The sequence below is a fragment of the Dipodomys ordii genome, unplaced genomic scaffold (genome assembly GCF_000151885.1).
Source record: "Dipodomys ordii isolate 6190 unplaced genomic scaffold, Dord_2.0 Scaffold243, whole genome shotgun sequence".
NCBI lineage: Eukaryota > Metazoa > Chordata > Mammalia > Rodentia > Heteromyidae > Dipodomys > Dipodomys ordii.
The window spans coordinates 108031-121162 of NW_012267459.1; the positions used below are offsets into that span (position 1 = coordinate 108031).

The 13132-nt window shown below is 38.7% G+C and overlaps 1 protein-coding gene across 3 annotated transcripts in view; it reads left to right on the forward strand.

Annotated features, from left to right (window-relative positions):
• The window catches only part of Nupl1 (nucleoporin like 1), a 60756-nt gene extending 58219 nt beyond the window's left edge, over positions 1–2537 (forward strand). For all 3 annotated transcript variants that reach the window (XM_013036045.1, XM_013036046.1, XM_013036047.1), the window contains one exon: positions 402–2537. In XM_013036045.1, coding sequence (XP_012891499.1) covers positions 402–571 — 170 coding nt within the window. In that variant the 3' untranslated portion in view covers positions 572–2537. The remainder of the gene's footprint in view (positions 1–401) is intronic.
• The last annotated feature ends 10595 nt before the right edge of the window (positions 2538–13132 follow it).

A 13132-nucleotide genomic window follows, 5' to 3' on the forward strand; every position in this document is an offset into this window, starting at 1 on the left:
AAAACCTCCCTGGAGGGCTTGGGGTACAAGGGTGGGTCTCTCTTCTGCTTGATGCTAAAATACTCTCAGTGGGCTGAGGAGGAAGACACCTTGACGTAGCAAAGATTCTGGCACCCTGAGCTTTCCTGTAGATTGCAGTTATTGGTGATATGGTTTTTCTAGGCTTGCATCACTAAACTTCTGTCTCAAGGTGCCACTCAGTTGTTCACTAAATTATTTCCCTGTAAAATTCCTTGTATTCTGACGTGGAATCTAGAGGCCTAGGATATTTGTTATTCTTAGAAACTGTATATTTTTTCAGGTAGAAGAAATTTATTGCTCATTCCCACTTTTCATATTTGTTTTTTTGTTTGGTTTGTGATTTAACTTCTGATATGAATATTTTCTTCCCCAAACATAAGGCTTTGGCAGTTCAAGTACATCTGGGTTTAACTTCAGCAATCCTGGCATCACGGCATCAGCTGGTTTGACATTTGGGGTGTCCAATCCTGCCTCTGCAGGTTTTGGAACAGGAGGACAACTCCTTCAGTTGAAGAAACCTCCAGCTGGAAACAAAAGAGGAAAAAGATAAACACGGGTTGATATGCTGAGAGAATCCTTAGCAGGGTTGTTCATTCTATGAATCTATTTTTCTAATGATGCAATAATTGGATTGCATCCCAGATTTATAAAGTTTTGATATTTTTCCCTCTCTGGAATTGGAACTTACTTTGTTTGTCACACTGAACATCATCTTTCTTGTAAATCTTAAATACAGTTGTATTTTTTTCATTGTTTTTATTCTCCATGTAAGAAATGTTCTGATTACATTACTGATTGATAGTGGTAAAAGAGCCATTAACCTAAAATCTATAATTTAACCTAGTGTTAATAGTGGTGTTTGTTGATAAGGTTTATATTATGTGTATATATGCACATTGATTTCTTATACAGACGGTATGAACTCTAGGGCCTATACTAGAATTAGTTTGTTCCTTGAAAAGGCCTTTTTGAACTACACTGCAGGGCATCTTGTGAATATGTAAGTAATTATATACAGAGTAGTGCACACAATTGTGTGTGCATATAAAAATATAATTACACACAACTTTTGCCTCCGACTGTTCCCCTTTTCTAAGATTATTCAAGTTTTCACTTTTAAAGCTTCAAATCCTCAATGCTTGTAGAATGGATCACTTAGAGTTACTCTGTCGATTCAGTTTTTTGCAAGACTTTTTCACGCTTATTGCCATATATATATAACCGACTCAACTTCACTGCCCTAAGTTTTCTCCATTTTTGTCTCAACATTAGCCTTTAGCAGCTACTCCAAATGAAGAATGCTGTAAGACTCATCCACCAGATTTCAGCAAACTTTTATTACCCTGTATGTCCTCATGTTACTGCTAGGAGATCTTGTTTCCTTCTCTTGAGATGGACTTTTCAGAAGCGTGTTTGAACTCCAGACTGGTGTTCTGGTTCAAAGAGCTATCAAGCCAAATTGAATCTATGCAGGTGAAGGATGCACTGTTAGTTACTTCAGCGAGAACTTCTCTAGCTGTTCTAATACAGAGTTCCTTCTTAGAGGGCTATTGCTGTTGACACCAAATAGAATGGCTTCTCAGCCTTGTGATGTCTTAAGTGAATACCTAATTTGGAACAGAGAAAGTATTTTAAGAAAGAAAATTATTCTTTTTAACAAACTCTTCCCCAGTTACAATGAACAGAGCTCCAGATAGCACATAGCTTGTCAGGTTGCATCTGTATAATATTTGTCTATGTTATTAGTAGTGGTGTTGAGTGCATGAGAACCCTTGGAAATGAGAGCCCTTGGAAAGAGAACTGCCTTAGTCGTGATTCCAGAGAGAAACCATTAGATAAACCTGTTTATCTTAAAGTACAGTTTTCAGATAGGCTATAGACACAGAAGTCCAATGGAAATACTTTAATTTCTTACATGGAAGGTTTGTACATACTGTGCATCAGTGAATATTTTCAGAATTGTTTTCCCCAAGATACCTTTGTTTTTCTAAAATAGGTATGGTGTATATAAGTATGCACACACATATATATTTTTAGTATAATGTTAGTTGGGTTTGATTATAAAAGTGGTGTCTTTTATTTCTCTGCTTTTAACAATGATTAATTAAGTTGATTTTTTTTGCATCTTTATGCATTAAGATTAGGAAAATTATTTGTCTCTGAGCACTCAACTTGTTTTTATTGTTGTGTATCTCTAATATTGCAGTCCCCAAATCCAGATCAGGGGGGAGGTTAGGAACGAGCTGTGATCTTTGCATTTTCAATTACTGTCAGTTACGTACACAGTTAAACGTTTTTTTTTAAGGATATTGCATTGTGTTACAAAAATATGAATATTTATATTTCTTGATGTTTTTTGTTTATATACTTTGCATTTTCATATGTTGAACCACTGGAAATCTGTAACAGATTAATTTGTGATAGGAGTCTGAGTGTGTTGTTAACTGTCTTGTCTTCACTTTGTCCAGCGCCTATTATGGAAACAATAAAATCTATTGTGTCAGTTGCTTTGAATTATTATAGGTGTCAGTAGTTGTTCTTACTATGTAATTTTATAATTGCTTTTTATTTGGTTGGTTTTAGTTTTCTAACACTATAGTGACTCATATATCTTGCTTGCTGTTTGTTTGTTTTTTTCTGGCCAAAGACTGAATACAGGACAGTAAGTTCTTTGTCACCTGATTTTTGTCTTCTCAAAATGGTAAACACACTAACATTGAGTATTGTGTGAAAAGGAAAAGACTCCTTCTAGTAGACTCAGGTGAGCTCTCCCCAGACTATCCATGTCCACTTCAGGGCTTGGATGGATCTCTGCAGACCTTTCCAAAGTGTTCTTTCCATTATATGTGTGCACATGCCTGTTCTTGTTCCTTTTTTTCTTTGCTGTCCATCATTTTTTCCTCTTATTCTCTCAGCTCCTTTTTCCTTAACAAGTAATTTTTTAAAAAAAAAAAGTCATTCTGTGGTTTGTATATTTTCCCGTCAGTGGCATATATCATCAGTCTCCTTATGTGTCAGTGCACATAGATTTACATCTGTATCACAAGGATAAATAGAAGATGTCTAATGGTCAACTGTTCCCTGTTGGTAGCAGTTAGACTCATTCTTTTTATTTTTTAAAATAATTATCTTTAGTTGTACAAAGGGGGTTTAGTTGAACAGTTTGTGAATGCAGTGCATCTTGATTAGTGTCAAAATCTTACCCATCCTCTCGGTTTAGCTGGCTCCATTGTTACATATGTACATTGAATAGTATGTCTGTATTTGTCCACTTTTCCTCTCTCATCATCTGTCCCCTCCCATTGACTTTACCCCCTAACCAACACATTTTCTAGCTGCTTGGTATTTATTTTGTCAGCTGTTGGTTGTGTTTAATGTTTTTTTTTAGATTGATTCTGGAAGAATTGTTAAAAGGGTATAAAAGGTCCATATTTAGTGTAAGATTGTTTCTCTAAAATGTGATACCAGTGTGTGAATACCCATATCCTAGCATTCTCTGTAATCCTGGTATTATCGATCTGAATATTTGTGAGGTTGAACTTATAAGTATTTATACATATATATTGTCAGTGTACATATTCATTCATTACATTTTACTGGCTTTGTCTATTTTATTCTAAGTTATTTAAGGTTTTCCTTAATGATATTTGGAGTTTTGTTAGTTGATTTTTTTTTTTTCCTGATGAGGTATTAAGTCACCTGGGTTCAGAACCTTGCCCTGCCGCTATATGATTTGGGGCGGGTTATTTAGCCTTTTAAGGTTTTAGTTTGATTGTCTAAAAATGAACTTTTCACTGGGCGCTGGTTACACACACCTGTAATCCTAGCTACTCAGGAGGCTGAGATCTGAGGATCTCAGTTCAAAGCCAGCCCAAGTAGGAAAGTCTGTGAGACTTTCTCTCCAGTTAATCACCAGAAAACTGGAAATGGGGCTGTGGCTCAAGTGGTAGAGCACTTACCTTGAGCTGAAGAGCTTAGGGACAGCGCCCAGGCCCAGAGTTCAAGTCCTCCCTCCAATGCCCCCCCCAAAAAATGATCTTATAGTGGACGTGTTATGCTAGTAACTTTAGGTAGGCCTTTGACCACTTGGGCAATGTCTCCCAGCCCACTTTAAAGCACATGGGTAGTAAAAATCCTGATACTTTAGAAGCATCAATTATTCATGTACATACAGCTCCACTGTTGTAAATAACAGCTATATTTACCAAGTTTTGTTTTTTGTGTTGATGCTGGCATTTGAAAGCAGGGCCTTGTGCTCTTGTTTGATTTTTTCATTCAAGGCTGAGGCACACCTCCACTCTCCAGTTCTGGCTTTTTGGTAGATAATTTAAGCTATAAGAGCCTCGCAGACTTCCTGCCTAGGCTGGCTTTACACTTCTTAGATCTCAGCCTCCTGAGTAGCTAGGGTTGCAAGTGTGAGCCAAGTATGGGGGGGGGGAGGCTAATCCTACGCTTTCCATATATTAATGCATTTAATCCTTAGTGTGGGTACTATTGCAGATGAACTGGGAGCAGAGATATTAAATAACTTGTAGTCGTCACTTTTTTTTTTTTTTTGTCAGTCATGAGGCTTGAACTCTGGGCTTGGGTGCTATCCCTGTGCTCTTCAGCTCAAGGTGAGCGCTCTACCATTTGAGCCACAGTGCCACTTCCAGTTTTCTAGTGGTTTATTGGAGATAAGAGTCTCACAGACTTTCCTGCCCAGACTGGCTTTGAACCATGATCCTTAGATCTCAGCTTCCTGAATAGGGTTACAGGTATGAGCCACGGGTGCCCGACTTTAGTAGTCACTCTTAAGTGGATGGGCCAAAGTTCAAGTGGAGGCAGGCTAGGTAGTCCTGTAATTCTTAATATCCACAAATTGCGTTTAAAAAAATAGATAATGATAAGCAGAAAATTGTAAGAGGAGATATCAATTCAGAAATAAAAAAAATAGTAATAGGTGACTTATGCATATGATTGTCTAAAATAATTTTTGGCACATATCACTTGTATATTGGGGGGAGGATTATTGTGACATTTGCGTATACTCCTATCATTCTCCCAACGATTTCAATGTATTTCATTGTTCTCTTTTCATATGTGCAAAGTACTTAAACTATATCCATCCCCATTCACACTCTCAATTGACTCTCCCCTCAACAGGGTCCTTCAATTTCTTGTGTGAAGATGATTTTGTATGTGTGTGCACACAGGTGGTCCTGGGGCTTAAACATAGGGCTTGTGCACTGTTACTAAGCTCTTTGGCTCATTACTAAGCACTTAACATTTGAGCCACAGCTCAACTTCTTGGTTTTTGGTGGTTAATTGGAGATAAGAGTCAGACTTTCCTGCCTGAGCTGATTTCCAACTGCCATCCTCAAGTCTTCTGAGTAAGGGTTACTGGTGTGAGCCACTGGCCCCCAGCCCTTATATGTTCTTAAGGATTGAGAAAGCTGTTGCCAGTGAACAGTAGACATTGATTTTCCATTTCCTTTGCAGTTTTCTTGTAAAGTTGATTCAAGAATACCAGCTCATCCTAATTGACTGTACAGTTCTGTGCATACCACTTTGCTTTTTCTTTTCTTTCCTTTTTTTCTTTGGGGTGGGGGGTATCAGTTGTGGGGCTTGAACTCTGTACCTAGGCACTGTCTCTGAACTCTTCAGCTCAAGGTGAGCACTCTATCACTTGAGCCACCACGCCACTTCCTGTTTTCTGGTGTTTAATTGGAGGTAAGGGTCTCACAGACTTTCCTGCCTGAGCTGGTTTTGAACCATGACCCTCAGATCTCAGCCTCCTTGAGTAGCTGGGGTTACAGGCATGAGCCACCAGCACCCAGCTCTTTTTCTTTCTCTCTCTTCCTCTTCTCCTCCCCCTTTCTCTGTCTGTCTGTCTCTCTCTCTCTCTATATATATATATCTATATATAGTTTATTTTTCATTTTTTGCTAGTCCTGGGACTTGAATTCAGTGCCTGGGTACTGTCCCTGAGCTTTTTTGTTTGAGACTAGCATCCTACCACTGGAGTCACAGCTCCACTTCTGGCTCTTATGTGGTTAATTGGAGGTAAGAATCTCACCAGTTCTCCTGCCTGGGCTGGCTTTGAACTGCAGTCCTCAGATCTTAGCCCCCTACTTGGCTAGGATAATAGGCATGAGCCACCAGTGCCCACCTCTGTGGGCATCACTTTGAAAACAAATAATACTACCGTTTTTTCACTGGACTTTCTAGGGTAAGCCGTGGCTAGATGTAATGATTTCATCTTAACTTTTAAAATGACCTATTGAAAAGTTTTGTTAAAACTGTCACTTAGACTCAAGTTCAGGTTTGCTTGTACACATGGTGGGTCTGTAATCTGGCACATAGGAGATAGAGGAAGGAGAATCTCGAGTTCTAGGCCAGTCCTGGCTTGGAGACCATGTTTCAAAAACTAAAGATGAAAAAAAATGATTTGGATATTATGCTAGATTTATATTTTTCCCAACATTGTTATGTGTATATACACATTTAAATTACATAATTGAAAATTGTCCCTATTTTATAATATATAGATGTATTTTGATACAATTTTTGTCCCCAAATTGATAGTCTAGTAAATTTATTAATCTTTTGAAAGTAGGCTATATTTCCCTTTTTAAATTCAGAGTTAATTTAAAGGCAAGGGTAAAGTTAATATTTAAAAGGCTGCTATTTTTTGTTTGGCTTATGTTCATTATACAGAAGGAGATATCATTGTTACAGCTCCACATGTTTACATTTGTATCCTCAACCTCAACAGGTTTCACTTAAGGCTAGTTCTGTACCACTTGATAACCACTTGAACAAATACTCTATTTTGACAGTGTTCCACCTCCATTCTTGCCCAGCCCAATCCTCTTCTGCTGGCACCCACCCCCACCGACAACTATTACTCTTTTCCACCTCCATAGAGACATAAAGACTTAACTGTTGCTATAAGGTTTGCCAGAAAGGCAGCTATTTCCTCCCTCTCCATTTTGAAAAGACTAGTCTCTCCACATTTTTGCTCCTACTGCCAGAGATAAAAGTAGTTTGAAAAAGCCCAGGGTTAATAGTTTAATCCATCTGCCAAATAATTCACTTCTACCGTCCAATTTTGTTAGTCTTGTCTTTGTTGCTTGAGGTCGTCTTGTGAAATTTTTAATGATGCTAATGCTTTGAATGTTAAATTTTAATTTCTTTTTCATTTTTAGAAGTTTTTGTTTTTGACCCAGTACTGGGGCTTGAACTCAGGGCCTAGGTACTATCCCTTAGCCTTTTTTCTCAAGGCTGGTGTTACACCATTTCTGGCTTTTTGCTATTTAGTTGAAGAGTCTCAATTTGTCCAAGTTGGCTTTGTACTATAATCCTCAGATCTCCGACATGTTGTGTGTGAGCCACCAGCCCTCAGCTAGAAGTTCTAATTGGTCCTTTCAAAAGTTCCTGCCCACTTTTTGTTTATCACACTGTTTATCTTTAAGCCCATTTGACACTTATTTGTCATTGCTAATTCCAATATTCAAAATGATAGAGGTTCTGATTTTGTTGGCTTTCATTTGTATTTTTGCTGACATTTGTTCAGGATGAGTTGTTTGTCCTCTTGAATATTTCGTAATTACTGTTTGTAAACATATCTACAATGGAAATGCTGTGGAGCTAAAGATACGTTCTTCCTTAGGGCTTTTTGGAGACACATGTAGTGTGGATTCGTTCCGCAGTTCCTTTTGAATCAGCCAGGAGCTGGTGTCTGAGACCTGTAATCACAGTTCCTCAGGGGCTGAGACCTGAGGATTGAGGTTCAAAGCCAGCCTAGCAGACATCCATGAGACCTTTCTTGTGTGTGCTAGTGCTGGGGCTTGAACTCAGGACCTGGGCACTGTCTCTGAGCTTCTTTTGCTCAATGCTAGCACTCTACCACTCAAGCCACAGCGCCACTTCAGGCTTTTTTTATGTGTACTGAAAAATCGAACCCAGGGCTTCATGCTTGCTAGACAAGTACTCTGCCACTAAGGTATATTCCAAGTCCTGCATGAGACCTTTAAGCTCTAATTATCCACCAAAAAGCTAAAGGTGGAACTGTGGCTCAAGTAGTATTACACCAGCTTTGAGTGAAAAAGCCAGGCAATAACACAATGTCTTGAGTTCAAGACCCAGTACTGGTAACACATGCGCGTGCACCAACACACAGAGTAAAGGAGTCTCGGCATAGTTTTCCTTTCAGAATCACATGAGAGGCAAGTATTCTTTTGTGAAGCAGTATTTTCTTCGGTAATGATGTTGACAAGGTGTTGGCAGATCCCTATTATGGCTTATAGGCCGAATGCAGCTCACTGCCTGTTTTTGTAAATAAAGTTTTATTGGAACACAGCCATTCTGTTGGTTTCTATCTACTATACTTCTGTACTCTAATGGTAGAGTTAAGTAAGGACAGGTCATATGATCTGCTAAACCTAAACTAATCATAATTTGCTTACCTCCTGTTGTGGGCCTTTGTTAGGGGATTCTTTATTTTTACCATGTGTCAAATTAAGATGCAAAGCTGCTTTCTTGACAGATTCAAATGCCCATGGCTTAAGCAGGATCATTTGTTCCTTCATACAGTAGTCAAAGGAGCAGTTCAAAGTCAATGAAAGTCACGCTACCAATCTGAGTCATAACCTTTGAATAGTGGAGTATATATTTCCAGATTACAGAAAGAAGGGGGGTGAAGAGAACATCTCCTTTCGTGTGTGTGTGTGTGTGTGTGTGTGTGTGTGTGTGTGTGTCCATCCTGGGGCTTGTACTCAGAGCCTGGGTGCTGCCCCTGAGCTATTTGCTCAAGACTAGTGCTTTACCACTTGAGCCACAGCTCCGGTTCTGGCTTTTTGGAAGTTAATGGAAGAGTCTCATGAGCATCTCCTTTCGTGTGTGTGTGTGTGTGTGTGTGTGTGTGTGTGTGTGTGTGTGTGTGTGTCTCCATCGCTCCGCTTCTGGCTTTTTGGAAGTTAATGGAAGAGTCTCATGAGCTTCCCTGCCCTCACTGGCTTCAAACAAGGATCCTCATATCTCAGCCTCAGTAGCTAGGATTATAAGCATGAGCCACTGGCATCTGTCCGGCACCTCCTTTCAAGAGATATCCTGAAGTTGCATACTTCACTTTTGCTTACATCATATTGGCCAGAATCTTGTCACACAGTAAGGCCGGGATTTGTAATTTACTTAAGCCATGGGTAAAGCAGGAGGGGATAATTTACTGGGAGGTGTTCAGTACAATACAGGGGCACGAGTACCTGGATCTTGCTTGTTTCCTAGAACGTGGTTGAAACCTCTAAATATTTAATGATTGGCAATCACCAGTCCCAGTTCTCCGCCTCCCACACACTTCCACTTCACCTTTGGCTCCAACAAATGACTGTTCTTTGTTAACTCTGATACATGCTTAAAAGATGTGTGTAACCAATGGGCACTGGTGGGTTACACCTGTAACCCTAGCTAGTCAGGAGGCCAAGCTCTAATGATCACAGTTCAGGGCTAGTCTTGGTAAGAAAGTCTGTAACTCTCTTTTCTTCATTTAACCAGCAAAAAGCTACAAGTCTTGAGCAAAAAAGCTAAGCGACAATGCACCAGCTCTGAGTTCAAGCTTGGGTATCAGCACACACAAAAAAGTGTGTAACACCAGGGCTGGGGCAACAAAGTCTGTGAGACTCTTATCTCCAAATAAGCACCAAAAAAAGCCATAAGTGGAACTGTGGCTCAAGTGGTAGAATGTTAGCCTTGAGCATCAAAACTTGGGGACAGCACCCAGGCCCTGAGTTCAAGCCCCAGGATCGGCGCGCACACACACACACACACACACACCAGCATGTAAAAAGTTGTAGCCATCATTTTCAGATGTTTTGTAGATTTTTTAAGAGATCTAAATATTTCAAGATGGGAACCATATTTTATAACATAAAAAAGGTAGGGCTTGTTTTTAAAAATAGGTTTGTTAATAAGAATGATTTTTCCACATCACTGTTTAAATCTGTATTAGTTGAACAAAAAAAAAATGACCTAGAGACTAGATTCTTTTCAACATTTTAGCTCCAAACAATAAATGTGCTTATTTCTGGATACAAGAGGAAATTTTTTCATTTCTATTTCTCTGTACTGTCTATACTATTTTATTTGCATTGGTTTAAAAGTAGTGATTATCTACTTTTAAAATCCTCTGCTTTCTGAGAGGATTAGTGGGACAGCAAATGTAAGCTACTAGGAGCTTGGCAAGTAATTCTTCCTTGGTTGACAAGTAGTACAGTCTCCAAAATCGTGACCATCAGCAACAAGACTGGGAGCCTTTGAGATATGGCAAATACAGTTGTGGATTGAACTTGTAACTTTCATCCAGATTTAAAGCCTGACAACTACTTCAAATAGTGAGCCACATTTAACTTAAGTGTATTTGAAACATTTTAAGTACAGGAACTCCATTTTCAATGATAATTTTATGAAATATAAATGCAAACCAAGTATTTTCCAAAAAGAAAACTTGGCATGCAAATTGAGAATTATTTAGGCACATATTCATACTGGGTTTCAATAAAGTAGGAAATGAGTAGTGCAAATTGTTTTGATCATATTTTATACTTATGTCTTGGTGAAATAATTGAGTTAGATAAAATGTATTATAATATTCAAGTTCACACTTCCTTTATTGTAATATGGTTAGGGCTGTGTGTGTGTTACTGAAGGGGTGAACAAACCTAGGGCTTGTGCATACTAAGTAAGCACTCTAACAACTGAGTTATTCCTCTCAAGTTTCTTAATGTTGTTAGTATAAAATTTCACATTATTATATCTGAGACTGGGACTCAAACTTGATATCTGATGCTTTTGCTCATTGGCAGTAACCCTACCAGCTGAGTCATTCCTCTCACCCCTAAAAATTGACATCACATAAGTGGTTTGTTTTGTATTTTTCTCTGTCAGGGAGTTCTGCTTTAAATCATACTAACCATGATCCTACAGCCACATATAGTTTATGTACTTGAAAGAGAACTAAGTTGTAGATGTTTAATTTGCTGCTTCTTTTTTTTTTTTTTTGCAGGAATTGGGGGAGAAGTGCCTGTTTGGGGGCTTGAACTTAAGGCTTGGGAGTTGTTCCTAAGCTTTTCCACTCAAAACTGGTTTTCTACCACTTAAACCACAGCTCTACTTTAGTTCGTTTGGTGGCTAATTGGAAATAAGTGGCTCATAGACTTTCCTGCCCTGGTTAGCCTCGAACCTTTATCCTCAGATGTCAGTCTCCTGAGTAACTAGGTTTACAGGTGTGAGTCACCAACACTTAGCTTAATTTGCTTCTTCAGTCCTTTACATGCATTCAACCTGGAGTTCTTGCTTTTGTGGTCTGCACCCTGCTTCCTCATCAGAGTTTTGTTTGTTTGTTTTGTGTCAGATGTGGGGCTTGAACTCAGGGCCTGGGCACTGTCTCTGAGCTTTTTCGCTCAAGGTTAGTACTCTACCACTTGAGCCACAGCTCCACTTCTGGCATTTTGGGTGCTTAACCAGAGATAAGCATCTCAATCCTGAGATCTCAACTTTGTGAGTAGCTAGGATTACAGGAATGAGTCACTGACATCCAACTTCATCGGGGTTCTTACAATTACCTTTTCAAAATGTGAACAGATCATCCTCTACCTCTTTTGTCAACTCCTTCTCCCAAGGCCATCTCAGAACACTGTGCTTTTTCATACCATTTTATAGCGTTATTCACACCTCGGGTGAATCTTTCACCTGAAACAAATTGGTTCCCTCTCGCTACCATCTTCCTTCATCCTCTATCTCCTCCAGCAAAGTCAGTTTGCACCCCTTGTACTTTGACTAGACTTTGGACCCTACCATGCAGGCTTGCCACACTGTATTTTCTAGTATTTGATGGTACATTTGTCTCCCTCCTTACACTGTAATCCCCAGAGCTTTGTCTAGTTTTATTCTTGGGTTTGTTTTTGTATCATCAATAGTTAGATTGTAGAATTAGATTCTATAAATATTAATATATTTATTATTAACTTAATTGGATAATCAGTGCAATAAGAATTAATTCAGTAACACCCCCCCCATCCTACTGGCCTTAATTTACTTGTCTTGGAACTATGCTAGAGTGAAAATCTCAGCCTCTCCATTTGACAGGTGTTTGACATTAGTCAGTTTATAACATCTTGCACATAAATAGTAAATGGAGATGATAATCATCAGTTAGGTTAATGATCAAACAAATGAGCTAATGTCATATTAAAAGTTCTTTAAATGTGTGCTTTATGCAGAAAGTAAGCATACAGTAAGAATTAACTGTTAGTGTGGTCGGAATACAGTCTAAACTATTTTTCTTTTTCTCTCAGGCTCCAAATCACACATTTTAACTGGATTTCGAAAGCCTAGTGTTACAGAAACCAATGAACTAGGAAGAAAAATCCAATTCTGAGCAGTCAATGAATCAACAAGTATCTACTTAGCAAGGAATTTCTAGCATTCATTTTGTGTTTCCTATTATTTAAGAAGTGCACATAAGACTTAAAGAGTTCCTGTGGTCAAGATGCTTGACTTTGATGTTTTGAATAATCTAATACATCATATTACTAGAATTGGGAATTAGGGCTAGAATTGGGAAGTAAGCCACTAATCTATTCTGTATAATGGGCTATGAAAAATTCACAGATGAAGTAGGAAAAGTTGATGTGAAATAAAACTCAAGTATAGTGAGTTAATATTTGTACTTTTATTATTTTATTTTAATTTACATTTATGTATTTATATATTCATTTATTTTTTATACCAGTACTGGGGCTTGGACTCAGGGCCTGGTCACTGTCCCTAGGTTTTTATACTCAAGGCTGGCACTCTACCACTTGAACCACAGCTCTGGACTTTTGAAGGCTTTTATACTCAAGGCTGGCACTCTACCACTTGAACCACAGCTCTGGACTTTTGAAGTCTCACAGAGAAAAGTCTCCTACCCAGTCTGGCTTTGAACTGCGATCCTCAAATCTCAGCCTTGTAAGTAACTAGGATTATAGGCCTGAGCCACTGGTGCCTGGATGATAGACAAGTATTTATATAAGTATCCCTTGTAACTTGAGGACAGAACTCTAAATTAGCACTTAATCTGAGGAGCAGCAGT